Below are 27,826 nucleotides of genomic sequence, written 5' to 3'. Positions count from 1 at the left end.
GCTAGCTATCCGTTAGTTTATTAAATTTCATCATTTCTCTTGAACCTGACTTAAGCTATTTAAGTTACGTGATTTGTGCCCCGGAATGTAATCATTTGGCAAACAACTACTAAAATAGCTACACAAATTGAAAGTTGTGTATATAATAAATGAGCTTCTCCAGTCGCTTCATTATCATTGCGTGATGTAGTATTAGGTCGGTACTACTATGGTCCTTAGTAGAACCCACAGCATAGTAGTTCACCGGTACATAAAGTCTAGAGACCTTTCTCCTCTATAAAAGTAAATTAGAAACCGAAGACTATCTAATAACAGCCCATATAGTGTGGAAATCACAAAGGGTTGTAGAGAATAATGGAATAATCCATCTTATACCAACCGCCTCCGACTTCTTTGTACAGCGTGTCACTATTGTTGCTTAACAGGATACAACTTTGTTAAAAATAGACGGCCACCAAACAAACAATCTTTAATCAATATTTCTGGCCACTCTCATTGGGCACAAATTCCCGAGTTCACAGTTACCAAGACTGCTTCGGGGAAATGTACCCCAGTCAATGTAACAGCTAGCAGGTAAACTACTAGCGATCCAGAGGCTTTAGGTGAGGGAATAAGTCGTGGTGCAAACCCAGCCTCCTCGGATCTAAGGGCTCATTGTGTGGAGGGAGACGTGAATCTTTAATCACTATGTTAATGTAGCAACCCGTCAGGCAGCGTGCAACAAGGCAACTTCAGTTTGTGATACCGTCCAACGTTGTTCAGAAGACGACGAGGACCCGCGCAGCCCATACACAGCTGTGAACCACAACGACACAGATCATGCACCAAACTCGCAGTCACAATACAGTCCCAAATCATGCCAAGAAGTTTGACACAATTTAACTGTCCTACAACAAACTGCCTCGATACCTCGGCGCCCTTTAGCCATCATGTCGACTAGACAACGGATCCGAGATCTCATCAACGTCGCCAAAGACCATATTTCAACAATATCAGGCGGATACCGCATCTCACCCGCTGATTTCGATCAGCTGTATCAGCTCTACCAACAGGACACCTCAGCAAAGGGGCTCTACGAATTCATTGTTGACCGTGTGTACTAGCTTATGCATAAGAGCTAGTTATATGATTTACTGACCTAGCTACCTAATCTAGATCCGATGACACATGCTATAGCAGGAAAACTGAAAAAGCGACCTATCGACGTGCTTGCAGCCATGGTTGACAAGACAGCAGAGGATTGCCAAAAGGAACTCGACGCTGGTAAGTCAACGCGGACGGGAGACGAGATCACGCCTGACTAACAAATCCTCCTCTCAGAGATCGAGATCCACCAGGCTGCGGAAGTGAAAGCCGCAGCAGAGCGAGCAAAGGCAATGGCCGAAGCCAAAAGTGCGAGTGAGCACACTTTGAAGGGCGATGTGTCGCTACAGATCCGCTGTGTAGATAGTAAGAGTGAGATGGAAAAGTAGGCCTTCTGAGAAAACCCTGAGATGAGAGAGGCGGGACGAAGTAAGGGACGATAGCAGGTTTGAGGGCAATATCATGGCAGCACGAGATGTTTAGCCACTGGAAAAGACCAATGAGTCATACTAATCAAACAGTAATATACAATTCAGAGAATGAAACCCTACGTTAGATAATTCATGACTCGGCAAATAGGCAGCTCCATTTGCATAATGATGTTTTCATAGGGAGTTCAGTGTTCACCAAATTAGGCACCTAGCTTTTCCATCCTGGTCCCCTTTCTTCCTGAAGTATTTAATATAACGCAATCAAATTGACTACTGTCAGTCTTAGTTAGGAAGCAGAAAGAAAGAAGAGGATATTGTAATGGGCTGATTGAGCAAAAGATGGACTTCAGGGGTCGAAGAAAGATATTTGAAATGAATGGACTTTGTATTTACCCTCTTATCCCTTGGCTTGCTAATATGTAGAAAGTAGTAGTAAGTTTCGTATTACTATTGTAATTACATTCGGCTCGAGTCTGAACTCTCTATTTCTGACATCTCCAAAGAGTTGCTATGAATAAGGGGGAGCTGTTATTGGTCTATGCAATTATACGATATTTGAATTAGTGAAGCCTGCCTGCCTATAGTCACGTGACAGCGTTCGGATTTCGTGTTGCCCCGCCAATGATCAGACAGCCAGGGAAGCCGTTGTCTGAAAATCCCCCACGTCATTCCACAATTAAGCCGATCTGAGATCTACAACGTCGCACAAATATCAAACAAATCTTAATATATCCGTTTGATCGTATATTCTATATTTATAGTTAAATCATCATTATCAATTCTAGTCATCGTAGTAAAGTTACTGTATTATCAGTTTTCAATCTCAATAATCACCGCAAAATGACCAATACCAGACGTTCCAGCGGCGGCAACCGCACCACTGGCAAGCAGTCGACCCTATCCTTCAACCACCGGGTTACTAAGTCCGTGCCTAAATCCGCCAAGGACTTGGTCTCCCAACCCGTAAAGCAGAGCCTGCTAGGGGAGCACGTCTCTTCCGCTCAACCGGAACCCAAGGAGGAAGAGGAGGAAGTGGTCAAGGACGAACTCGAAGACGGAGAGCCTTTGGTCAAACAGCCCGATATCCAACCCGAGAAGTCGGAATTAGAGCTGCGCGCGGCCAAGATTACTATTCGTCAAATTGACCAGTATTGGCGACGGCTAGAGCGCGAGCGTATTACTAAGAGGGTGCATCAGGAGGGTCTAACGTTGGCGGAGAAGGTGCTACGATATTGGGATGTCAGCTCCCAGTACGGAGTAAGTGGCTTTAAACCCCCCCCTTTACGTTGTTTTACAGTTTCTAATGAGCCCTGATAATAGCCTTGTGTCGGGATTACTCGCATGAAGCGCTGGGAGCGTGCTAACAAGCTGGGTCTAAACCCGCCGCTGGAGGTCCTCGCCGTACTGCAGAAGGAGGAGTCTAAAGGGACCCCGGGCATCGAGAATGCGCATATGGATGAGATTCTCAACTCAACCTCTGCCGGCGCCGCCTGATCTACAGGTAGTCGGGGCGATGAGACTTGTGGTTTTAGAGATGCGTGTACGATGAACGGGCGGTAGGGAGATCGAAGATCTTGGCCTTTGTGATATTTACGATGGTTTACGCGATGGCGTTGGGGAATCCTGATATTTGCTTGGCCATATTCGCCGAAGATAATCAGTGCTTGGGCTAGATATACTGCGTGATATCATGCATCTTTTAGCTGGTAGCCAACCGGGACTACCTAGATACCTAAGGTATTATAATTGGCTTATGTACAGATTACTACAATCGTAATCCATTTATCCAAACTGCTTAGTACCAAATGCTCCTCGTTCGATGATGTGGAATGGTCTCTTTTCCTTGCGCCTCCAATAGTTTCATGGTGTCGTATAGGAAAAAATCTATCAAAATAGCGTTGATCTTCGCGTCAGGGTGTTGACGTTTGATCTCGCGCTTGAGAAGTTCCACACACCAGATACTACATGCTGATTGACTCTTTTAGTATGTAGCGTCCGGAAGCAGGGGTGAGATTAGGAACGTTAATACTTACCCCTGAGCTGTATTTCATAATTGCTTCCGCTCTCCAGAATATCACCCCTGGCTATCATTGCATGTAGAGGCGGACTGTATCCTATGCAACCCAACGTAGCCAGTATCTGCGGGACACGGTAGTCTGCGAACATGGTGATCTTGTCGATGTCCCTGAACTCCCCGTAGCCCTCACCGTTGAAGCAGGCCCAGATATCTGCTACCAAGATCTGGGCGCGCTTGAGGAACCGGACGGGTTTTCGTCGCCCTTCAAATCGAGATTCGTCTCTGAAACAGTTGAAGTCCCTCGCAAGCAGGTTAACCAAACCCGCGGCCGACTTATTGGCAGCTTCTATGCATTTCGTAAAGCTGCAGCTGTATTTCTACAAGGGGCCGAAGCGCGTTGGCGATGCGTTATCTCCATGCTGTAGTTCTGGTTGGGTTACCTACTTCGTATAAAACTTGTCCTGCTTCCCGTAGGCAGGAAAGCCTTGCTTCTAGCAGGGGAATCTCTTCGTCGGTGCACGACCTGAAAACGTATCTGAGGGATTCAAGGTTGCACTCCTCTTCGTTCTGCCAGTAATGCGGATCGGTTATGGGGATATCTTTGTATTGATTAACTGAGTATGCTCATCTTGGAAGACACGCTATCTTGACACTGAAGAAAACTCTGGGTAACGGATCGTCTGAGTGTTTGATAATATATTGACCAACCTTCTTCTAGTGCTCTCTGCAATGAGGCTACTAGGCTCCAGTATCCGGTCCAGGTCTTGTCTCGATATGAGATGGCAAAGCGTTCCTCTTCCGGGTGTAGGGACCAGAATGAGAAGTTGAGAAGGTCCATGGTAAAAATGAAGGCAACGGTAGATTCGTCTTTTGTCTTGGGATGCAATTCATGTTCGGACCAACTCGCGGTCGAGAACTCTTTCTGCTGCATCTGCTCGTAAATTAGAGCTGCAGCGTTTTTGGACGCCCTCATGTTTAAAGCCACATCGATCGAGTTGTCGCAGACATATTCGGCGCCCTCTAAGACACCGGTCTCTGGCTCTTCATCTAGGTTTAGCTTCCCTTGGAAATGCTGTCTTAGAAGAGCGAGAAGCTCTGGATCCGCCTCGTCGTCCGACATTGTAGCAAGCTCAAATGGACCAGTTCTGAATAGTAATCGGTGAAAGTGTAGTAGAAGATGATCCAGTTGTTTGGTTCTTAAGCCAAAATCTTGGGGATAGTGGGGAACTACAAACATATATTGAAAAATACTTATTTAGCAAGATATTTACCCAAAATTGAAGTTATGCGAAGGAACCGTTTCAATGAAACTCCAAAACAATTTAATGTATCATTTGTATCCTACTCAAAATAAAAGAGTCATATCTTCTTTAAAGACGTATTACTGGGCACTTCAGTTTCAGCTCAAGTAAATACGTGTATTAGGTAGGTACTATTCCCGCTTATCGGTACTTGCATTCTTTTGAAGCTTCACATGGGTCAAGTAATCCGTACATGTAGGTATTGAGGTACTAATTATACCTATCAGTTACATGTACCTAACGTAATGTATACAGGCTTGGCAATCTCAGGAGGGTGCTCCGCACAGGGCACCAAATGATGTGCAACTTGCATACTGTGTTTGGAAATTAGTGGGTAATATTGCATATCAACCCAATAGCGTGAATTCCCGGTAGCCCCACGGCTACCAGCAGTAGCACGGTACCTGTACGGAAGCTTGCGACCTGCCTTGGCTGCTTCTACCTAAATGCTTGCCTGCATTTAACTGCATTCAACTGGGGGCTGCTAGTGTAACTTTTAAAAGCTTTACGGTTAAGACATTACCTAGTCCCCCCGATTGCCCCGAGTTGCGAGGTCATACCAGTAAAAGGTAGGAGCGTCACACTTGCTTCCGGCTCCAATTGAGCCACTACTGTTCGAGCATTCTCCAAGGCTGGCGGCGCCTTCTTTAATACTCGCTTTCTATCGTCTCATCTTTCACACCAAGCTTCTTTTTACCTTTTTACTCCGTCTACTCTATCCTTTTGCTCTCTTCTGTCCCTGGCTCTCTCTCTTTCCTATCCCATACCTAATTCTCAACCGTATTTCTTATTTCCCATTCAGTACGCATATTACACTCTACTGCAAATTACATCATCATATGCATCGACGAAGAGATCTCCCCAGATAGTGACGTGACTTGGGTAGCTAGCTGTTCGAGATGGCAGTGGCACGAGATACCTTCAACCGCCGATCTCTTGGCCCGTCGTTAAACGCGCATGTCAAGGAGGTAAGTCGCCGAACCGCATCCTGCACGGCATCGTCTCGTTTGCGCCCTGCATCTTTCCTACCGCTGCGCGCGCCGTGAACGGTCGATCCCGGCTGTTTGCGATTTATCACCGCAGCCTCAACAACCTTGCGCGACAGCACCTCGCCCACATTTCCAACCTGTAGCCTATACTGGCGTTTACTTCATTGTATATTGACATTTTTCAGACTGCAAGATGGATTTACATCCGGCTTTGGAGTCTAAATTCATGCTAACACAAGATACACAGGCCCGAGTTCTCATGGTTGGCGCAGGCGGAATCGGCTGTGAACTGTTAAAAAACCTTGCCCTCACCGGCTTCGGTGAAATTCACATCGTTGACCTCGATACAATCGACTTGAGCAATCTGAACCGACAGTTCCTCTTCCGACACGAACATATCGGGAAATCCAAAGCCTTGGTACGAGCAAACTATAGATCGGATAGCATAGTATGTATAATGACGTACTGACCACAGGGTTAGGTAGCTAAGGAGGCGGCGGCAGTATTCAACCCAAATGTCAAGATTGTCGCGCACCACGCCAATATTAAGGATGTGCAATTTCACGTCGAATGGTTTAGAGGCTTTAAAGTGGTCTTCAACGCGTTGGATAACCTCGAGGCGCGGCGTCATGTGAATCGAATGTGTTTAGCGGCCGACGTTCCTCTAATCGAGAGTGGAACGACAGGTTTTAATGGACAAGTACAAGTCATCAAAAAAGGTGTTACAGCTTGTTACGACTGCACCACAAAAGAGGCGCCTAAGACCTTCCCCGTTTGCACGATTCGAAGTACGCCGAGTCAACCTATCCACTGTATTGTTTGGGCCAAGAGTTACCTGCTCAACGAAATATATGGTACAAGCGATGATCAAGCTTCCCTCGATGTCGGCGAGAACGAAGATAACGCATCGGAGATTGCAGAGCTCAAAAAGGAGGCAGAAGCATTAAGGAAGATAAGAGAATCAGTTGGCACGGAGCAGTTCGCGGAGATGTTATTTGATAAGGTTTTCAATACAGACATTGTTCGCTTACGCTCTATGGAGGATATGTGGAAGTCGAGAGAACCACCTAAGCCTCTCGAATACAAGACGTTGATGAGCCAAGCAGCCGAGGCCCTCACATCGAAAGACCAGATCCTCAAGGATGGCCAGCGTATATGGACTCTGGAGGAAAATTTGGTAGTCTTCAACGATAGCTTGGACCGCTTAAGTGGGCGAATGCTGAAGCTACTGGCGACACGCAGTGAAGACTCGCCAAAGCCTACCATCACTTTTGATAAAGATGACCAGGACACACTCGACTTCGTCTCTGCTAGTGCGAATATTCGATCGCATATCTTCGGAATAGAAGCCAAGTCGCGTTTCGATATCAAACAGATGGCTGGTAACATCATTCCCGCTATCGCGACCACAAATGCGATCGTTGCTGGCCTTTCCGTCCTCGAATCATTCAAAGTTCTTCGAGGGGAATATGACAAGGCACGAGAGGTGAGTTGTAGAGCTCATTAGACTTGTGCATCCCACTGACATTTCAGGTATTCTTGACGCCTTTTGCGCCTCAGAGGTTACTGGGGACAGATCGTCCTCGACTACCAAATCCGGAGTGCCCAGTTTGCGGCGCTTACAACGCTAATATTAATGTTGATCTATCGAAAGCAACACTTAATGATCTAGTAGAATTTATTAAACAGCAACTAGGTTATGGTGAGAAGGAATTTGCCGTTAATAGTGATGCTGGCTTGCTATATGATCCTGACGAGACGGATAATCTTGATAAAAATCTTAATGAACTCGGTCGGTTCCAACACTCATATCTTTATTGCCATATCTAATAATCTACAGGCATCAAGCAAAATAGCTTTGTCACCATCGTAGATGAGGATGATGACGATACCTTCATCAACGTTGTCATTAATATTCAGGAAGCGTATGTCGTAGCACACAATTCTCACTATACTAATAACTGACTCTCCTTTATAGCGAGCTCGCGGATAAACCCATTAAAGGTCTCCAAGTTGACCAAGAACCTAGCATCCCTCGTCGACCGAAGAGGGTGCTTACTATTCAAAGCAACGGCATTAACCAGACCAATAGCAAGCGTGCTGCCGATGGAGAGCCCAGTATCCCTAAGAAGCGTTTAATCACGGAAGATGGAGCATCTCCAGCAGCCAAGAAGGCGAAGAATGACGATGATGTGGTCATTATTGATGATGACGCTGGTACCGGTGCGATAGAAATTATTGATTGAGTATTCATTGCCTTTGGTAAATGAGAACTCGACGAGATTTACGTTGCACTTAAGCCTCCGTCGATATTGAGGACGCAGTTGTGTGCGTAGGAATTTTGGGCTAGGAATAATGCAGCATTTGCCACCTCTTCGACCAAGCCGAGACGTCCAAGAGGGATGAGAGCAGATAGCTCACTTTTCTGATCCATGTCTATCGAACCTGTATATTAGTAATCGTGTACTTTGCAAGAAGATCGGTCAGGGGAACGGGTTTGAGTAGGCCGGGGGGAGAGGGGAAAAAAAAAAACTCAGGAAGGATGAGATGTCACCTTTCGTCATATCGGTCTGGATATATCCAGGTACGAGGACATTGGCACGAATGCCAAACCGGCCGACTTCCCAGGCCAGAGATCGCGTTAGACCTAGAGCAAGCGGGTTTAGTTAGCTTACGAGGTTGAATAAACGACCGAGTGCGTACCAACGACGCCGGCTTTTGACGCGGCATAGACGCTTGCCCCCCGTCCCCCGTGCGTAGCTAGCAGGCTAGCTACGTTAATAATGCAACCTATAATAATAAGGTCCAAGCGTTAGTTATGAGTTGAAACTAAGTCAGCATGTAACCAAGTTACCTTTTCTCTGCTTCATCATCTTGGGTATGAAGTATTTACAACTCCATATGGTGCCCGTGAGGTTAGTGGCAATGATCTGATTCACGTCTGATGTGCTGGTGTTGAATAAGAAAGAGTTCTGCGAAACGCCGGCCGCGTTGACGAGAACATCACAGGTTTGCTATAGCATCATATCTACGTCAGCGTCGTGTACGGAAACATAGCTGCAAGAGAATACATACTAATTTGGAGTCAGATATTAGCTTTTCCCAGCCATTCTTCGTCGAAACGTCGAAGGCGGCCGTGTAATGCTGCTGTGGGGAACGTTCCTGTCGATGTAGAGAATTAACAGCACTTAGGAGAGTGTGTTCATCACGTCCGATAAGTGTGCAATCTGCTCCCTGGGCGGCGAAGAGCCTGGCGATGGCTAACCCGATACCCCGGCTGCCGCCCGTGATGAAGCAATGTTTTCCGACTAGGGACTGCATTTCTCCTATTCTGTTGCGCAGGAGAATATGGAACTTATTACGAAAGCATTTATGTCATTTTTCTTTATTGGTATTTCATTATATTCCGTATTGGTAGAGAGCGATGCCTCTATATCCATATCCAAGGTACCTAGGGTAAGGAAGTATCTCGATATTCAAATATCATATACGGAGATATGCACCTAAAAAGGCTGGTCACGTGCGTATAGTAAGCTTAAATAATGCCCATGTACATATGTAGTACCTCTGATTCAATTAAGTGGCATCTAATTCGCACAAGATACGAAAATTCGGAAAAAAAAGTACCTAACTTAGTAGCGCCAAGCTCTGGCTTTCTGCAAGTTACATGCAACTTTTCCCCTGAAAGATGACCACTTCGAATCAGTTTTCAGGGGTCCATACTTACACTACACTAGTAGACGAAGGATTGACGATACGACGATACGAATGTGGGGGGAGATATGTACCTATTGTAGGAAATCACAAACGCCTATTTCTGATTTGTACATAGTTGGACCTACGACTTTTAGAGTTGAGATGATGCCAACTCTACAACTTTACTATTCTGCGATGACGGGGGCGGGACTGGGATAATCCAAACCATTTAAAGGGAAACAATTGCAGCTAAAAAAAAAAAAAAAAGGGTAAAGTCCACATAATCCCACATAATCTTAACTTCCAGATCTACATATGCGAGATATCGGGAAAAGATCATAGGTGAAATTATAAAAAGTTATCGAATACTTGGAAGAAAAGAAAAAGAAGAGGAAGGGAAGACCAACCACGATAGGTTATATGCGGTGATCCTTGTGGCTTTGGGACGGGTTGGTCGACTGAATCCTACTCACATCTATTCTTAATTATCTTTTACCTTACCTATTACCTACTATACATCCCTATATTCCTATTTTTTAGTCGCCTTCTCTTACCCTATAATATTCCTACCTAGATTGATATTTCTAGACAATCGCAAGTCTAAAAGTAACCGCCGAGATTGGATCGATTTTCGATGCGCGACCGTCGACATCGCCCACGACTCACGACTCCAAGAATTGACCCGACCTCGACCCCGACCCCGACCGGGACGGGAGCATCACCGGTTACGTCCCGATCGTTCATGCTAGCGTCCAGATTCAGGAGGAGAGACCCCCGGATCCGATGAATATAACTAATCACGTCCACGCCAATGGCGGTGTTGGGCCTTTAAAGAGTGTTGAGGACGTCGAAGAGAAGCCTCCCGTGATTGATGCCGGGTTGCGGAGTTTAGATCATTGTATGTGAAGGTCCCACATACGGGGAAGGGGAATCTTATACAATACAACCTCAAGAACACACACGCTAATCTATCCATCTTGCATTATCACAGACAAGCGCGCTCTTCCGAAATGGCGATACGAGTTGCGACAACGAGCTCTCCCTCTCGTCAGATGGGAGACACCTTATTTAGCCTGGTTACAGGCGACTTTGCGCTCGCCTGCGCTCGACAGTTACTTCGCTATCACGGCTAACCTCGGCACTCATACCTTTTTCATGATCGGTCTACCTATAATGTTCTGGTGTGGGAATGCCTCCTTTGGGAAAGGGTACGGTTATCTATCCATCCCAATTACGAGAAATCGGACGAAGTAGGAATGCGAACAACTACTAACATAGACCATTAACCATTAGAATTGTACACATCCTTGCGACGGGTGTCTTCTTCACCGGCTTCGTTAAAGACTTCTTCTCACTACCGCGACCACTCTCTCCACCCCTCCACCGTATCACCATGTCTGGATCCGCAGCACTCGAGTACGGCTTCCCCTCGACCCATTCCGCCAACGCCGTCTCTGTCGCCGTCTACGCTATCCTATGTCTTCACGACCCCGATAACCCCTTCCAGCCCGCCACACGCTCCGCCCTCGAGGCGCTCGCCTACTTCTACGCGATTAGCATCGTCTTCGGTCGCCTTTACTGCGGTATGCACGGCTTCGTCGACGTCATCATCGGCTCTCTCATGGGCGCTATCATATCTCTTGTCGAGTTCTACGGCGGTCCCGTCCTCGATCTTTATCTCGAGGAGAGCTGGACAAGCCTATGCGGTCTATTACTTCTTATTATCATCTTGATTCGTGTACACCCCGAACCCGCGGATGACTGCCCTTGCTTCGACGACAGCGTAGCCTTTGCGGGTGTTATGATGGGACTTGAGATTGGTACGTGGCGCTTTGCGCGGTCGTCGTGGGCCGATATTCCGTTTGACGCCGTGGCGCTAGGATGGGCTGCTGTTGCGCTGCGTATCCTGTTCGGTGTGTTGGTTATATTCGCATGGCGTGAGGTGGCCAAGCCGGCGCTACTAAAGGGCTTACCGCATCTGTTCCGGCTTATCGAAATTTGGGGCCTCATTTTGCCTCGCCGCTTCTTCATGCCCGCCTCCGAGTACAAGAACATTCCTCTACGTCTCCGCGTCGACAACGTTATGCCTAACGTGAGCGATCTACCCAACTTGATCACAGCTGTACGACACCCCGGCCGCGGCCGTTCCGTTAGCGTTGGCCCCCAGAGTGCGGCCGACGCATACGAGACGCTGGCGTACCGCGAGCGCAGGCGCAGGGAAAGCGTCAGCGTGGGAGCTGGGAATGCAGAAACCAATCCTGCCGCTACTACCAGCAGTACTAGTAACGGCGTGTTGCGTAATAGAGCCAGCGTACAGGATATCCGGCAGCAAGATGAAATTGATAATGCGCAGAGCTCGGCCGTCGGTAATATCAACGGCGCTCATACTAAGCCGAGCGATTATGAGAAATTAATGGGAGAAGGCACAGTGGTGATCTCGCCGGCCGAGACGGGTGGGGAGCCGGATTTGGTAGTGGGACAACATGATGAGTTAGGTGAGAAAGAGGTCTTTTCTAAACTAGTAAAGCCGCGGGTGCGGTATGATGTCGAGGTTGTTACAAAGTTGGTTGTATACTGTGGTAAGTATTTCCCTTTTTCTTCATTATTCTATCAGTTATCATTACCCGAAGCTAGGCGGGGCGCTTCTTGGATATATATATATTAACTAAGAACCCTAGGAATCGGCTGGCTGGCTGTCGAAATCGTGCCCGTACTGTACGAGGTCATTCCCGGCTTAGGCGCGAGCCACCTCCGAGTGGCGTAGCCCAGTCGGGACTAAGAGTGAGACAGGGGGGAGGGGTTACGACACAACCGTAACTTAATTCAGTACGTGTACGTGTGACGCTCACCATGAGACATACCATGATACCATACGTCTGCAGTGCCGATGGTTGCGTTAGCTCGCTTGCTCATGTGATGATATGGAATGCCCATTCTTCTTTGGTCTTCTTGTATATAATTCTTTTCTGGCATTTAATAATATTATATTTCTCCATATATATATTGATTTTCTGTGAGTGGATGTCCAGTCTACACTTTTCACAAGTTTTCTACCCGTGACATAAGTCAACTTCGTTAATGCATCATTAAAGACACCAAGACAATATTGCATTAAAGAGGTTTCCAATCTATAAGAACGTACAGGGCATTTTGGAGACAACCTCCATTTACACATATGCAATAAATAGCCAAGTAAGCCTGTAAACCAGTTTTTATCATAATCCAACTCCTAAATCCCATCGCTGTATACGCCGTGACTACCTCCTATCCTCAGATAAATTATTGTTCATCATGGCAGTTCTGATTCTCACAAAGAGTAAGTCCTATGTCATAGATGTGTTAGTTGGTGAAGCAGTCCTCGATCAGATAGAAATTGTTAATACTCACGTTCTTGACCCCCAATCAGATCCGTCCACAGGCGTCTCCTCTGACACAAACGTCTCCTCTGACGCAAGCGTCTCCTCTGAAGCGCGACCTGGGGGGAAGTACACCGGTGGAGGTGTTTCGGGCGGAGCTAGCTCCTCGGGTTCGACCAAATTATCTCTATGGCGCTGTTCATAGTGTGGCAGCGTTCTGTTGGTGATGTTGGTGATGTTGGTGCTATTGGTGCTATTGGTTCTGTGGGAAGAAATCGTAGTGATTTCATCGGAGCGGTCGCTGGAGCTCAGGTTGAAGTTAAGATCCCAAAGATTGAGGTACTGTGCCCAGCCATGAGGCGCGGGCGCAGGCGAGGAGGCTCCTGTCATCCTTCGGATGACATACGGTCGGCGGTGATGTCCTTCGGACGCGTACTCGTCGAGTGCGGTGGAGATGGTACATACGATGAGGATGGGAATGAGGAATGCGAGGAAGAACAGCGTGAACAGGACGCCGCCGAGGACAACGGGGATCGGTGGCGGCATGCCCATGATAGTCTTGCGTTTCCATCTCTTTTGGGATACCTTGAACCCTAGAATTACACAGATACAGGAATAGATTATAATGCACATGTATAGGAAGGCGGCGCCGAACGATGTCGCAGCATCCAACGGCGATGAATCCGTAGGGGCACTTCTGTTCATTAGTTACAGTCGAGAAGGGGACACTCTCTTCTCAACAAAAGATAGAAAATAACGTACCTCATCGTAGATATTTGGCCAGAAATCTTGTGCGTTTTTTGCGTATTTGAAAGGTAAGTAAACGGTCGGTTTGACTAGAGAGAAAGATGATGCGTAGCATGGAATAAATTTCATTTCCTTGACCCCCTTCAAGTCCAGCCGGGGGTGGGCCCCTTTATATAGTCCTCTCGAATAATAGAGTTTATTTAGTATCCCAAAGCGTGTGCGTGTGCGTGGCCGTGACACGCTCGTCGAGGCCCGAACTATCAGCTAGAGTATGACCATGGGCGCCGGGTCCATATAGTTCGGTGGCTTTGTCAAAGCGCTCCGATATACCTCCATGAGAGTTTGGCTCTTTGGTAGTTTAGGTCGAATCTGTTGAGTCATATCTGTGTGGCGTCAGGGTTCGGTGAGTCGAGAGTGTGGAAGGTAAAAGTCCTCCATGGTTAACCGGTGCTATGCTTGGGCCCATAGCGTAAACCACACAGACCTGAGGGAGGTTGATGGTTGATAGGGGAACATAGCGTATATATTAGCTTTGTTGTGGCAAAGTTAGAACATATTTTGATCTCTGCAAGAGAAATTAATAAAAAATCATCAATCATCTTCTGCATCGGCACCTGGTTCTGCCACTGGTGTTCCGAATGTAGATACTTTATATCTATGGCTAAGGTTCATCTTAGTTCATTGATAGCACTGACTCATTCGGGGCTTAAAGTGTAGGCAGTCCGGTAAGCATACTAGATAACATCATATTAAATGAAACTCTAGGTGCCAATATGAAATGAGGTGTCGGAGAATGCGAGAGCACGTAACTAGGTCTATAAACCAAGACAATATCTTTGGCCTTAATATCCTATAACGTGTTCAACGCTATATCCTACAGGTTAATTTAAATATAGTTGTACGTGAGCCTACTAATATATATCTGATGGTAACGATAGAAAAGCTTGGTCGTCGGATCACAAGCTACGTAACAATTTGCTATTAATCTGCATTTATATCTAAGAAGTTCTCGTTTCCGAAGAACTAGATAAGAACTGATAGTATACGCTCCCTTGACCGGTATATGATTTTTCCATCCAGATGGCCTCTAATAGGTATCAATGATAGCTATGCTATTCATCTGGATAGTTGGCGTACTATAATAGACAGCTAATAATGAATACACGGTTCGAAGATAGATCGAGGCAATATATTTTATGCCTATTTCCATATGGTAGGGACCATGGGAGCTATGAGAGGCCATTATAGCAGAGGGGAACACTATGGGACTCTCTTCTTTTAACCTCTGGGGCCTTAAGGAGTCCCTAAGGCTTGTATCATTCCTAGAACATACATGAAATCACTACTATTATAGCACCGTCTAGCTTTATTAGGTAACCTAGTGTACTACGGTCTAAAGTATCCCTATCCCACCCGGTTTTTCAATATGAACTCGGTACAATATTTACGGAGTTGCGGTGAGATGACAGGTTACTTATGCAAGTTCAACGTGTTTCTCGTCTCCCTCTCAGACAATCTTCACTTCTAGACTCCTATCTAGGGGGTTATGTGTAATCCTCTTCTACCGCAGTGAACTCCCATTTGCTAAGACTAGACGTTTCATGAACTTGCTATCAAAAGTTTGGATTGCAAATAGTATAAGGAATTGCAAGCTGCAAAAGTAACAGTCCTATCTGTACGCGAAATTCTTTCCCTTCAGTACTATGGTAGCTTAGAAATCGGGCTAAGCTTTACTAAAGGTGTTCACCTAACTTTTGACGTAGGAGGCAAATAAATGCCCTATAAATCAACGCAGCACTACTGGCTAACTTTAGTCGACCGCAAAGCGCATAATGATACTCTATGACTCAGACTTAGTCATCAGTGAGGTCTATGACTTCAGATGTAAGACGTCGAGTCTTAGCAGGACGAGCTGATGTGCCATCAGTTCGGTCATAAACCTCACTAACCTCACGCTTGATGGACGTCGGTTCCTTTTTGACGAGCTGCTTTCTTGCCTGGATATAATAGTTAGTTGCGCTCTTTGACGAGAAATACCAAAACTTACATTTATTTCCTCAAGTCTCTCCTTTGCCAGTCGGTTTATTTCAGCCGTAGAAAGTCCGTCTAGACTTGGTGATCCAGGTGGAGTCCGTGGTATTATCAACTCTTGCTGGAGAGCCTCTGATTTAGGTGGTAAGCAAAAGAAATGAGTGGCTCCTGCAAAGAGAACTTACTTTTTGATCTGTATCGAAATTGGAAAATAGCAATAGGCCCATCGTCGCCTGGGAGACGTTTGGTTTGCGCAAAATCAGGGCGTGGTATCTTTGTGCCAGGGGTTAAACTAGGGCGGTAAATTAGCATATTATGTAGAGAGAATAGAACTTGTTGTCTCACATGGTTCCATGGGAAATCGACCTGCCCTTCAGAGACTTCTCGGCAAGCTCGAAAGAAGAAACACTCCGGCTCATGTCCCCGCAGTAGCTGTGATCCTTCTCCACATAGATGTGGCGTTCTACTTTAACCTCGACTAACCCGAGATTTTTGGCTACCTGTTGATCTTTCTCCATGCGGGCCTTTGTTACGCCCTCGACTTAAGCTCTCAAAGTTAGTACCTAACGTTTATAAATTACGAATTTCCATCTATACGTCCTAGCTTACCGACTTTCACTTCAGAAAACTTCAATGCATGGTTGAACCAGGATTTAGTTTTATTGCAGAATGTTGGTTTGCCTTTGATTACACTCTCAAAGTAGCCATTCGTGAGATGGGTTTTATGGATGAGATGAGTCTGGATCCACGTAGAATCAGCCCGAACAGTGAAAACAAGGCAGTGACCCTTGTAATTCCAGTCGTAATCTTTATTAATGCTTAAGCAGAGAGTAAACTCGGTGTTATCGAGCGATTCAATGTATTTCGATGATGTTGGACGACTGGGCTGCTGCTCGGGAACATTAGGGTCATCGTATTCCAGGCAGTCAACACCGTTGATGCGCACGGTGACCGTTATACCAGGAACGGCTTCAAGGATGGCCATGATGGTAGGTGTGTAAAAGAGTTGTTTTTAGCTTGGGTGATAGTCGATGCGGGAACGAAGCCTACCCAGCTTACGGGCAAGATATGTTGATGCGATCTAGGAATCGAGTTTGAAAATATCGGGACGGTTGACCCAGAGGAGTTAATCAGCGTAACACTATCTGGTGATGAGTGGGAGGATGTGTGGTTGAAATTGAAAGAGAGAAGAAATTAACTTTAGAAAAATATTGTAGTTGATGTCTACCTACCTAATGTAGGCAGGTACCTAAGAATATGTGCACAAGGTAGGTACCTACGTGAATTCGAGGAACTGCAGGCACGTGCCTGCTAAAGTTGTTCTTGCACTTTCTTAGATTATGGGTTCAAGAGGACTAGGTGCTTAGGCAGTTACTAACTAAAGCTACACGGAAGAAGCAAACTGCTACATACGGTAGTTGCAGTGGGCTTGTAATGGACTTCTTTCTTTATTACATAGGAATCTACGGTTCGCGATTCTGTCGCACCTTGTCAACAGCAACGGTGCGGTTATACAACTGCCGGTTTTACACAGGCCCGGATCCCTCTGGTATCTTCTACCGTGGGAAAGTTGGACTCGTTTACAGAACATACCCCTATTTCTGGAACCAAATGTTCTCTTCCACCCCACTTGCCGTTGGATGAAGTAAGACCGCAAAATTTAATAGCTGAGTGTCTATTGAGCATAGGGTGTGCAGAGGTTTAGAACACATAAGCTTCAAATATATACTCGCCTAGATGGACTTTGGCCGTGGGCCTTCGTGTGGTATGTGTAGTATGTGTAGTTTCGTAGAGTAAGATTATGATATGATATGATACTCACGCTGCCAACGGATTAGCGTGGATAGTCACCTTCTCGACCAACACCTTCTCCTTTGGTCGATTCTTCTTGTCCACTTCGAGTGCTTCTAGTTTAGCCAAAGTAGCGAGGCTGTCGTCTCCAATAAGCTTTCCAAACACGGTATTCAAGCCATCCAGATGAGGTGCCTTATCGAAGATAATAAAAAACTGTGAGCCGTTGGTCCCGGGTCCTTTATTTGCCATTGATACTATTCCACGGGCATTGTGCTTAAGTGTTGGCCGGATCTCATCCTCAAATGTCCCACCCCATATTGACTTGCCACCTTTTGGGTTATCTGGTGTAGGGTTTGCTGGGCCACCTGTTTGGACCATGAACCCAGGGATCAGTCGGTGAATTGGCGACTGGTCGTAGTAATTTGATGCACATAGTGCTAAGAAGTTCTGTGTAAATGTAAGTTGCCTGATGATGTTGAAGCGAAGGCTTAAGTTGGATGGGTATACATACCTCTGCGGTTTGGGGCACGCTTTCACAGAAGACCTCAATTTTGAGATCACCCTGAGTGGTGTGTAGGGTGACGGACATGGTGTTGAAGAACTCTTAAGACAGGCAGCATATCCGGGAAACTTGGACTACGCGATCGGGGTCCTAAGACCTCTTAGCACAGCTCTATCTAGTGCTACGGGATCGTATGAAACAACGAATGACGAATGACGTGAAGTCGGAAGTTCAAAAAAAGTTACGATTCAGCAATAAAGAATTGTGGGGGTCGCGGAGTGGAGGAGGCTAATACAGCCAAATTTAGGGGCCGATGCGGGGCTAATACGCCCTAAATTGATTGGACGGGGGCTACCTAGTTTGGTACATAGGGCTGGTAGGTAGTACATAGTACGTATGTGCCTGTAAGAAACAGTGGACTTAGACATGCAGGTCACATTTTGTGGTCTATCATCTTATCCCATCATCATTTTTTATCTGTAGTCCTTTTTGTAAGGATCAAAAACTACGTATTGAGAACGCGGGGACACGTGGGAGCAACACCTGCGAATCATCCCACGATTTCCCGGAAACATAGGTAGGGTTCCCGCCGTATAATTGATGGCGCCCTGGGGGGTTACATTGCTGCTGGGCGGCAAAGGCGCCGTGTATACCTCCTATGCGGCTTTACATTGGTGTGGTATCGTGCATACATATGTAGGACTTTAGACAGAACGGGTTGTGGATTGTGGATTGTGGGTTGTAAGCGCTAAGCATAGCTAAGGGCTGAGGGCTGAGGTTGAAGGGTTGAGCTCGGTTTATTCTGACAAATAGTAATTGCTAGCTCTATTCTCTTCTATAAGCATGTTATTAAGACTAGAAGCTCGATAGCATTATAGCGTTGATCAATGATCAATGCCTAACTTATTGGTTTAGTAGATACTTGCATGTATGAAGGCAATAAGACAATTTGATGAGAGCAAAAATAACACTTGTGTAATATTGCATGGTATCGATACCCAGCAGCCTAGACAGGGCCTAGGCAGGGGTAGCCTTCAGGGTCATCAGCCTCATCCAGTTGGCCAGGTTTAGGCTCCTACATGGCCCCCAAGCTAAGAACCCTTCTGTACATACCTACAATGTACATACATAGGATTTCGTGAAGGTACACGTCTGTGTCGGAATACACCAGGCTTCTATGCAAATGGCAGTCTGTTTCACTGGCCCGAAGTTACACTCCCACGTGTTGTCATGCACATTATGGCACCAATTACCCATCCATTTTTTTTTCTGTATTACTGAATTATATATAGTTGTTGGGATTGAAATGTTCGATGTTGCGATGGGGGCGGAATGTTTACTTAAAAGAAATAATATAGTATCGATAAGTACGCGTGTTTTTGAGTGGAAAAGGCCAGTATAAAGTTTAGTAGGGTATTCATTTTATTGTAACGATAAATCATCTCTACGACAGTTCTATATATCATATCTGCGATGCTAACGTGTTTGGCTAACATCAATAGTTGATATAGCCTACTTCTGTCGTCATTAACAACTCAATATACTCAACTATAACAACACAGTTGCGCAAGACATGAGATTTATAAGTATGCAGCCAATTATATCAATATATCCCTTAGGTACTTCGTACGTAGAGATATACCCGGCGAAGTACTTCTAATGATGTATGTACCTGTTGTCGGTGGGTATCATTGGTACGACACGTTGAGTTGCTGGTACCTGATATTTTATACTCTGGGCTCGCCTTTGTAGGTACTTGATATATGTCAGATAGGTACTACTATGTACCTCCACTACGCCTAACCGCCCGAATCGGAACGGCCGTCTATTGGCTTTAATTCAAAGATGGTGGAAGTCTCTCCAAATCCTCGTGCTCCTACAGCTTGCCAATTTCCCTTTTCAGCTTCAAAATTTCGGGCAGGTGGTATCTGTCACATTTTCCCATCTTCCACTAGCTAAACTCCCTAGAAACATCCTTAAACATCCCTAAACATCCAAGCATTCAAGCTTTAAGAGACGCTTTTTTACCTTTTACCACGCATTATATTACCCACACCTGGCAATACATAAGGTACCTAGGTACCTAGGAAGAATCCCTGGCATTCTTTCCACCCCCGGTATAGGACTTGTGGGGTTAAAGCACTTGATTCTACATAATTCAATGTAAATTGGCCTTCCAGAACCTTATCCCCCCTCTCCCCCTCCCTTTTCGCGGTGAACCTTTTAGTTGGCCGTTATCTGGTCGTATACCTACCAGTTTCGTTACGTAGCACACTTGTAACAATACAAGCCAAGTCCTAGCAGCCGAGCTTACGGAGCTACAAACCTGCCAACTTCAACGTCTGGAAATCGAGGAACAGTAACCTCCAGGGGATATCCCACTCCGCTCGTTTTTTTGATACCATTTTGATATACCATTTTGCAATCAATTCGCCTATCGATCTTTGTGGAAACCGAGCGGGCTGTGACTTTACATACAGTGCACCTACCCACCAGTCGATCATCGGTCAATAGTCCAGTCCACAGCCCGTCGATTTCGCGTCACTATCTCAGCCACCCGTCTCCATCAGCTACCGAGCAACCAAGCAACCAAGCTATCTGTACCTAACCTAGTATCTACATACCATACCTCATAGTATACGTATTTACCAATTGCTGCGTCCCGCCTTTTTGCGACTCTCCACCCTCAATTCCCCTTGAAAGGTAACACTAATAAGCGACACCACTCTCGACGATAATAACTTCGCTTACCAACCACACCTATACTCGAGCCTCGACGACCTTACTGCGACGAGCGACGACTAAAATTTGACATGTAATGCGCATTTCCACGTCATATCCCGGACTGTGCAGAGATCGCATTTCGCAAGAGGGTGTCGGCTTACGGCCGTCCGCGAGGAATAGATGCGCCCGGCCGACGCTGAACATTTGCCTTTTCTTCCACTTACCGGACACAGCGCGTAAGGAGGATGGCAGAACGAGTGCAAGCCCTGGTTCGGGTTTCCGGCCCTCCGAATAGCAGTTTTTTAGTTGGCTATCCCGGTATTTCAGCGACGTTGGTGAGTTTGCGCATCGATCCCATTTCCTACCTCGTCCTTAGCCTTAGCTTCCGCTTCCGCTTCCGCTTCCTCGACGTGGGGTTCGCGGCTCGGATAACCCGAATTTAAGAATGACTTGAAGCCTCTCCAACTACCTAACTCGACTAACGCATGTCTGTAGCCGCGCATTGAGGGCAAGGTCGAGATTAGGCCTGCATCGGGGTATTCCGCCCCCGTCGCTATCTCTCTAGTACGAATATGTCTACAAAGAAGAGAAACGATCCATCCAGCTGCCGAAAACGTAGCCAAGCGCCACCTCGGGACTCCTCGACGCGATACCACGGACGTTGTTGGAAAGGAACTTCTACTATACCGGTGCGCAACGGGCAGGGAAGCAGAGAATGTCATGACGATGGACCTGCCATTCGTCTTGTTTATCCCGTTTGGACGAGGCGGTGAAGAAACGAACAGAAGGATACCGCCGGCTTCGTTACAACTCCCAAGCAGGACGGCTGAGACATATTACGAACTAGTGGTTACCGTGCAGCAAGGACAGAGCATCCAGAATAAATATGCGTTTCCGGTTCCCTTACAACGATACGATACGTTATCGACCTTTGGAATGTATAACAGGCCTGAACACAAGGCCGTGACCTCCGATAACATAGTCACGCTCGGCATTTCGCTTCCAAGATGGAGCTACGGACCTATGGACCCGATTACGGTATATATTAAGTTGGCCCCCAACCTCGATTGGCTAGCCAAGGCGAGGAAGGTGACCATACAGAAGATCACGCTCGCGATAGAGGAAGAGATTACGTACAATCCCGAAGGAGACGAGCCGACCAAGAAAGTGAACAGGTTACAGAAACATACACAGACGATAGGAGCCAAATTGCCGGAAGAAGGTTACGTTACTAATATGGGCATTATCTTTCCGCACAAGGACCTAAGGGATGCGAATGGAATCATTCGAAGGGGGCAACCGGCTTTCCCGAACTACGAAGTCACATCATTCACGACAACATCTACACTCTACAAGATCGAGTTCTTCCTTACTATTAAGGTATGTTGGATACGAGCGTGGTAAAAGTCGCGAAGGGCCTTGTTTGTAAATTATCGCTAACACCCGGTATAACACAGGCCCAATTGGCATCGGCCCGTGATATCACCCTTCGACAGCCTATTGTCATATGCCCACTAGATCATCAGGCATGTAAGGAGGAAATGGACGCCATCGAACAGGCAGCGAAAGATGCCTCCGCAGTCGATCAAAACAATCCAATGCTGCCGGCGAGAACCATCGTTTTGGCCGACGACCCGAATGCTTTAGCATCTCTAGGATATTGCTTAGTAGGAGGTCAGAAGAAACCATTGATCGAATGAGAATGGTATCCTACGAATTTGATGAGGCCGGGGTGTCTAACTTGAATTTCGCGTGATACTATACCCGAGCATTGCGGTTCAGCAAGTTTAACGAACGGGGACATACTTTTCACAGGTTTAGGCGTTCGAAAATTCGTCTCACTCAAGAACTTCCGTGCATCCGAAGGGCCATTGGTTCTCCATCAGCGTACCAGCCCGAACTAATATGAGAGGAGTAGAATTACTGTCACAGTAGTGGAGTGCTAGGCCAATGCACAATGCAATGCAATGGAACTGGTTGCTCGTATTATGCATACCTGCTAAGGAGATTAGGGGGGTTTTTAAGCCCTTTAGCTCTTCCTGTTAGGGTTGCAGCAAGATATACCATCAACTCCTTAGACGATCTATGCAAACGGGCAAATAAAGCATAGGCATGATTCATCAGTAATCATTCGTTCAGGGAGATTTCAGAATGGGATGCGAAAACGGAGTTGGGGTTTAGAGGATGCGTGGTTTGATTGTAACAGCTTTGCGTTCAACGGACACGCCTACTGTCGTGTCGGATTTTGCGGCGTTACGGTCATGAGGTATTCCCATAGGGCGGTGCAAGATCGGAGAATAGGATACCAGCACATCGAATTCCGGGCGTTCATGGGGAATACGGTTATATGGATGGCCTCATCTTTACTTTCTCCCTTCCTCTAATTACGAGCACAGAAATATTATTATGTGCTATTCGCCAATAGGCCAACCAGCCTAAGGATACGACCGGATAAGAGGAGAAATGTATCATGGAACCTATTTTACGTTGCCACCGAGGCGTCCGTCCAAGAAATTGATATTGTAGAAGTTGGATTGGTGGAATTGCATCTACGCATACATAGGCCGCAACTTTATGATATCCAGCTTGGACAAGAATGAGTGTACGTTGGTGTGGAAAGGAATTCTAGCATTAAAGAAGGTTGGCCTATATCCTTGGCGCTATATTAAGTATTGCATATGGCAGCGGTACACCTTATAAAGGCTGCTTGGATATTTTGGCATAGGTAACTTAGGTATTAGGCCAATTTTTAAATAATTATCTTATATTGTTTGTTTACATATGGAGTAAGGGATGCATGTGCTTGCTGAGATATCTCGATTTTCCAAATCACCTAAGGGGAAACCTACCTACATATACATATTGACGTATTTGAGAAGCTTTTACCCCGCCCCCTCCGAACTAGTCCAAACGTAAAAATGAAAATAATACATGAACAAGTTGCCGGGACTACCTGATAAATAGATCCGAGTTTGGTTAAAAAGTTGCATATTGTGCAAAAAAGATATGTTTTGAGAGCTGCAGGATTCGAACCTGCGCGGTTTCCCATCGCGGGTTATAAGGTGTTCTTTTGGAAGACCTAAACACGACGCCTTAACCACTCGGCCAAACTCCCATTCGTTGTTGAAGAACTGGACTGGTGTTTTAGTATATAGCGCAAAGTGTTTGGCCGTCAAAATTTTCTCAGTGGTGAAAGAGTAAAGGCGAAGTTGATTGGACAACCTAAGCTGTCTAGGCTAACTTGGGCTTGGTGAGCAGGTGGGTCCTAGGCTAGGAAAATAACCTTTAGCTAAGATTCTTCTTTTCAGGCACAAGGCAAGCATCCTGGCATCTCGCTTACCTACCTAGGTAAAAGAAGAAGAATATGAGATTAATAGTCTTCGGTTCTGATGGCATATATTGAATATATTTAATAAGTGTTAGGCGACATTCATTCTTTCTCTTACCGCAACAATTCCTTTCAAGTGAAGTAAGACCATTCTTTAAGCAACAATATTTCAAACTTCACATGCGGTTACCTTCATTAATTATACCATCATAAAGATTCCGACTCTAACCGGGGTTCGAGTCCTTACTCCCCCCCAAATCTCAAGCAAGATGGCCTTTGACGACGAAGATCCCACTCTATCGTCGGTTTTACCACCCACTACTGGGGACCAAGGAGCAGATGAGACGCCGTCGCTTGAAGATGCCCTTGCGGATGAGATGCAGGATTTCCGGCTGTTCGCCTCACTCTTCGATAAGAAGCAAGCCGGAGGTAAGACGTTACGCCGCGGCGAGAAGGATTTCGAGTCGCATGGCACACGCGCGCAACAGAGCGCCTTGGACGCCAGTCGCGATGCTATGCACGAGGTCCTGAGCTACACCCGCTCTCATAAGCCCAAGGATCACACTCGCGCTTGGTACTTCCCGGATAAATGGGTTGATGCGCCTCCCACGGAGGAGACGGAGGGAGAGAAGGGCGCGGGGTTGTTTGCTAGAGAGCGTGTGGTGGTCGTGGAAAATGAGATAAAGGGGCCCCTTGGCCAGAACACTGGCCGAGTTGTCACTGGTCTCGAGGGGTATAAGCAGACGCCGGGGTGGCTTAAGACGTGGTTATTACCGGAGGAAGCTTTATATCTGGTCGAACGTGGCTCGTTGGATCTCTGGTGGCCGGCACGAGGTATCGAGGATATCCTGCCGGTAAAGCAAGACGGAGCGAATGAGAACGATGACGAACTTGGCAGAAAGTTTGAGGACTACGAGCTCGGAATCCCGCTTAGTTTCCAGGCAGCATACGCACTTCTTATCGGCCAGGACGGCGAGAGAGGCAAGGTTAGCCTCGAGAAGTATCAGGTCTACGCTAACCTCCGGAGAACCGGATATAAAATCATGAGAGCGACTTCAATACCGTTACCACCGCCAATCTCCGCCAAACCTTCATCCCAGGCTCTATGGCAGTGGTTATTCTCTTTATTCTCCGTATCATCGCAAACACACACGCCGTCCTACGGACCCCTCGTCAAGCCAGGCCTCTACCGTTCCTACAACCCAATCTTCACACAGCTCTCCCTACTCCCGCGACACACACCTACCCCCAACCCCCAAGCTTCCACCCCACCGCCGGAAGAGCCGTTCCGGATCCACTTCCACGTGTGGAAGAGTAGTACCGCGTTCCCCAAGACCAAGCCCCCCTCTCCCGACTTCCGAATCGCAGTCGCAGACGCGCGCAGCTCGTCCGTACCAACTCTCGAGCAGCTGACGGCGCTCCTGGAGCACTGCACACCGTGGGATCCGCCCGATGTGAAAGACGGCAAGGATGGAGTGGGAGCGGGGGCTATGTATCGCCGTCTTAAGCACGCGTGGCGCAACGCGATTATCGCGGTCGTGGATCGCGGGCTCATTAGCTACGTCCGGTTTGGCGAGATGGCGTTTGGAGAGGAGAAGTTGTACGAGAATGTTGGTGGGGGCAGGGGGGCTAAGGGGAAGAGAGGCGGCAGAGGCGGGAGAGGAGGACGAGGCAGGGGGAGGGGGAGAGGACGGGGCGGATGAGTTTATGTCTGGGTTATGTCGTCGCCGATGTCTGCGACATTGACATCATCCTACTTGTTGAATTGACTGAACGGGCGAGTACCCAATTCAATCTATAAGCTCGATGGATACTCAACTGTATACGAAAACACAAATTACCAATTGTACCTATATGCGCCGATTCTCTTGGTGTTTAACGAGTAGTCAGTCACGCTGAATATATGATGATCATTAATTTCCACTTCTCGTATCTGGTCCTGCTGTGTATGTCGATGATCAACTAGCGAAGCCTATCTACATACGTAGCCTAATATATTGCTACTACACGTGGCCTCCCTCTGCTATCCAAGAGACGCACGTAGATCAGACGCCTCTGAAGAAAATATTGATCTTCTAAAGAATGAGCGTCTCCCACGTTCCTAGTGCGGCCCTGGATGGCATCCTTGTCTAGGTATCATCTCGATATAATGTTACCAAACCAACACTGAACTCTGTCGTACATGGATTAGTCGTCAGTAGTGCGATAGTCATATAATCGGACCTACGCACCTCTTACCTGACTACCTACCCGAAACGAACTTTAGATCCGTGCGATATTCTTACGGTGGGGGGAAACGACCTCGGACTCTTTAAAGCCTTTTCCTTCTAGTCGCACTGTAACACAGCTGCCATCGTATCACTAATATGTATTGATTGATTGTGGCCACATGATGCGAAACTGCTTAGAAGAAACTGGATAACTACCTACCTAGCTAGCTAAACTGCTTGTTGTAATACGGTTGGTGTCGGCAGATATGTACATATCTTGTCTTACCTGTTGGAACACGAGGAGACGAAAGTTCCACAGTAGAGTCCTTGTGTTGCGATGGTATCGACAGAATTAAAATTGGAAAATTTTCTTCTTTAATAATTTTTTTCTGTCGCTCTTCATCGTAGTTTGTTTGTTTCGTCCGTATATGGATTGGATTTAATCGGCTATATGTAGCCTTAGATAACTTATCGCTTTTGTCTTCGTCACTATTGTCATTAAGTGTAATAAGATAGATAGATACACGTGACGTAATAATTAGAAGAGTTGTTTGTTAGATTTATTATATAGCATTATCACATGATTACGGAAATGAAATACACACGTGTAGGTTAGAGGAGAGGGGGTTACGTACCTAATCTAGAGACAGACTTTGTCGAGTTCACCCGGGACTTGCAGGCAGGGGTAGGTACCTCAATACATACATACTCGTAAAGAGAAAGTCTTGGCCCCTGCTTCTATTGAATTGCCTTTCCACACCTAATCATCAACCCAGTGCAACTCGTCTCATATAAACCTATAAGAAATGAGTTGACGTTCATGATTCAACTACAATTGAATCTAACATCTGGGTATTTGAATTATGTTTATGGTGTCAATGTCATCATCGCTAAGTTATTAGTGTGAAACTTGAGAGTCTGAGTCTGATGAACAAGCGTAAAGCATAAACATGACACATGGAATTGCGAAAGGGCTTTTTAGGCAGTTTGAGAGGGGTATCGAGTTTTATTATTATTACCTGCTACCTGCTGGCGGCACCTTGTGTCGCCCCTTCGGTCAGACCGACATAGAGTCATTTCTATTACGCCGACTCGACTGACTTATTATTCACTCGAGTAGAATCAATCGGTCTCGTCGCACGGGCACGTAATGTTTATCAGCAGAGGGTTAAGTGATGACATGATGGCGTAAGATTCGTGTATCATCATACCCTATCAGGTCCGTCGATTACTGAGAGATATATAATCTAGTTTAGACATGCAGCATTAATACCTTACCTACAGTAGGTGCGATACATAGCTGGATACATAGTTGTGTCCACGTTGCATCCTAGCCTCCATGCGTATTAAGAGTAGAGTATCATGCGCCGAATTCTAAACTTTCTGTGACGTCCCCACCGGTGTTTAACTCGAGACTGGGAAATTGATGATCGGGTAGACGCGCAACCCGGCGATCGAAACTGTTATTTCTAAAACTATGAAGTAGATATCGTATATGTTAGGTTAGGTACCTACATATGTCCATACCATAGCAGCATCGTGGGGCCGATTGCAGACAGCTTAATATCAATTAATGCTAATAGTGTAGTTCCGGTTGGGGCTAAATGGATAGCAACG

General features: G+C 46.4%; 11 protein-coding genes and 1 non-coding gene across 12 annotated transcripts; 6 read left to right on the top strand and 6 right to left on the bottom strand.

The window, feature by feature from the left end:
• Positions 1-929: 929 nt before the first annotated feature.
• Positions 930-1,589, top strand: F5Y00DRAFT_269236 (uncharacterized protein; the record flags this gene model as incomplete). Its single annotated transcript, XM_048012405.1, has 3 exons — positions 930-1,092; positions 1,156-1,263; positions 1,321-1,589. 3 exons carry the CDS (start codon positions 930-932, stop codon positions 1,470-1,472), a joined length of 423 nt encoding a protein of 140 aa, XP_047869800.1. The 3' UTR covers positions 1,473-1,589.
• Positions 1,590-2,354: 765 nt separating this feature from the next.
• On the top strand, positions 2,355-3,008 carry F5Y00DRAFT_257170 (DNA polymerase delta, subunit 4-domain-containing protein; the record flags this gene model as incomplete). The annotated part of the gene is made up of 2 exons (XM_048010518.1): positions 2,355-2,771; positions 2,835-3,008. 2 exons carry the CDS (start codon positions 2,355-2,357, stop codon positions 3,006-3,008), a joined length of 591 nt encoding a protein of 196 aa, XP_047869799.1.
• Positions 3,009-3,309: 301 nt separating this feature from the next.
• On the bottom strand, positions 3,310-4,651 carry F5Y00DRAFT_257169 (uncharacterized protein; the record flags this gene model as incomplete). Its single annotated transcript, XM_048010517.1, has 4 exons — positions 3,310-3,482; positions 3,548-3,908; positions 3,976-4,130; positions 4,240-4,651. The coding sequence occupies 4 exons, from the start codon at positions 4,649-4,651 to the stop codon at positions 3,310-3,312; spliced, it is 1,101 nt and encodes a 366-aa protein (XP_047869798.1).
• A 1,059-nt stretch (positions 4,652-5,710) lies between these two features.
• F5Y00DRAFT_61778 (SUMO-activating enzyme subunit uba-2) lies at positions 5,711-8,219 on the top strand. The gene is made up of 5 exons (XM_048013902.1): positions 5,711-6,239; positions 6,303-7,307; positions 7,355-7,613; positions 7,662-7,746; positions 7,800-8,219. The coding sequence occupies exons 1-5, from the start codon at positions 6,015-6,017 to the stop codon at positions 8,065-8,067; spliced, it is 1,842 nt and encodes a 613-aa protein (XP_047869797.1). The 5' UTR covers positions 5,711-6,014; the 3' UTR covers positions 8,068-8,219.
• On the bottom strand, positions 7,900-9,256 carry F5Y00DRAFT_61771 (NAD(P)-binding protein). Its single transcript, XM_048013901.1, has 5 exons — positions 8,897-9,256; positions 8,676-8,835; positions 8,525-8,611; positions 8,376-8,468; positions 7,900-8,257 (listed from the first exon to the last, which is right to left on the bottom strand). Exons 1-5 carry the CDS (start codon positions 9,140-9,142, stop codon positions 8,106-8,108), a joined length of 738 nt encoding a protein of 245 aa, XP_047869796.1. The 5' UTR covers positions 9,143-9,256; the 3' UTR covers positions 7,900-8,105.
• Positions 9,257-10,300: 1,044 nt separating this feature from the next.
• On the top strand, positions 10,301-12,281 carry F5Y00DRAFT_257166 (PAP2-domain-containing protein; the record flags this gene model as incomplete). Its single annotated transcript, XM_048010516.1, has 4 exons — positions 10,301-10,415; positions 10,509-10,725; positions 10,811-12,096; positions 12,196-12,281. 4 exons carry the CDS (start codon positions 10,301-10,303, stop codon positions 12,279-12,281), a joined length of 1,704 nt encoding a protein of 567 aa, XP_047869795.1.
• Positions 12,282-12,526: 245 nt separating this feature from the next.
• On the bottom strand, positions 12,527-13,648 carry F5Y00DRAFT_223852 (uncharacterized protein). Its single transcript, XM_048005921.1, has one exon. It carries the CDS (start codon positions 13,576-13,578, stop codon positions 12,901-12,903), a length of 678 nt encoding a protein of 225 aa, XP_047869794.1. The 5' UTR covers positions 13,579-13,648; the 3' UTR covers positions 12,527-12,900.
• A 1,825-nt stretch (positions 13,649-15,473) lies between these two features.
• F5Y00DRAFT_269234 (uncharacterized protein) lies at positions 15,474-16,676 on the bottom strand (the record flags this gene model as incomplete). Its single annotated transcript, XM_048012404.1, has 5 exons — positions 16,261-16,676; positions 15,997-16,192; positions 15,837-15,943; positions 15,668-15,783; positions 15,474-15,617 (listed from the first exon to the last, which is right to left on the bottom strand). Exons 1-5 carry the CDS (start codon positions 16,634-16,636, stop codon positions 15,474-15,476), a joined length of 939 nt encoding a protein of 312 aa, XP_047869793.1. The 5' UTR covers positions 16,637-16,676.
• Positions 16,677-16,968: 292 nt separating this feature from the next.
• F5Y00DRAFT_223850 (cyclophilin-like protein) lies at positions 16,969-18,188 on the bottom strand. Its single transcript, XM_048005920.1, has 2 exons — positions 17,957-18,188; positions 16,969-17,892 (listed from the first exon to the last, which is right to left on the bottom strand). Exons 1-2 carry the CDS (start codon positions 18,032-18,034, stop codon positions 17,470-17,472), a joined length of 501 nt encoding a protein of 166 aa, XP_047869792.1. The 5' UTR covers positions 18,035-18,188; the 3' UTR covers positions 16,969-17,469.
• A 2,287-nt stretch (positions 18,189-20,475) lies between these two features.
• F5Y00DRAFT_61668 (arrestin domain-containing protein) lies at positions 20,476-22,599 on the top strand. Its single transcript, XM_048013900.1, has 3 exons — positions 20,476-21,006; positions 21,167-22,051; positions 22,129-22,599. Exons 1-3 carry the CDS (start codon positions 20,917-20,919, stop codon positions 22,369-22,371), a joined length of 1,218 nt encoding a protein of 405 aa, XP_047869791.1. The 5' UTR covers positions 20,476-20,916; the 3' UTR covers positions 22,372-22,599.
• Positions 22,600-23,683: 1,084 nt separating this feature from the next.
• On the bottom strand, positions 23,684-23,786 carry F5Y00DRAFT_t6. Its single transcript has one exon. It is a non-coding gene; the product is annotated as a tRNA-Leu (tRNA).
• A 208-nt stretch (positions 23,787-23,994) lies between these two features.
• On the top strand, positions 23,995-26,002 carry F5Y00DRAFT_61665 (tRNA-splicing endonuclease subunit sen54 N-term-domain-containing protein). The gene has a single exon (XM_048013899.1). The coding sequence runs from the start codon at positions 24,269-24,271 to the stop codon at positions 25,700-25,702; it is 1,434 nt and encodes a 477-aa protein (XP_047869790.1). The 5' UTR covers positions 23,995-24,268; the 3' UTR covers positions 25,703-26,002.
• The last annotated feature ends 1,824 nt before the right edge of the window (positions 26,003-27,826 follow it).

The sequence above is a fragment of the Daldinia vernicosa genome (assembly GCF_022497035.1).
Source record: "Daldinia vernicosa strain CBS 139.73 unplaced genomic scaffold F5Y00scaffold_2, whole genome shotgun sequence".
Classification (NCBI taxonomy): Eukaryota; Fungi; Ascomycota; class Sordariomycetes; order Xylariales; family Hypoxylaceae; genus Daldinia; species Daldinia vernicosa.
The sequence above is the reverse complement of the archived record's forward strand: the minus strand, read 5'-3'. Positions and strand labels throughout refer to the sequence as shown.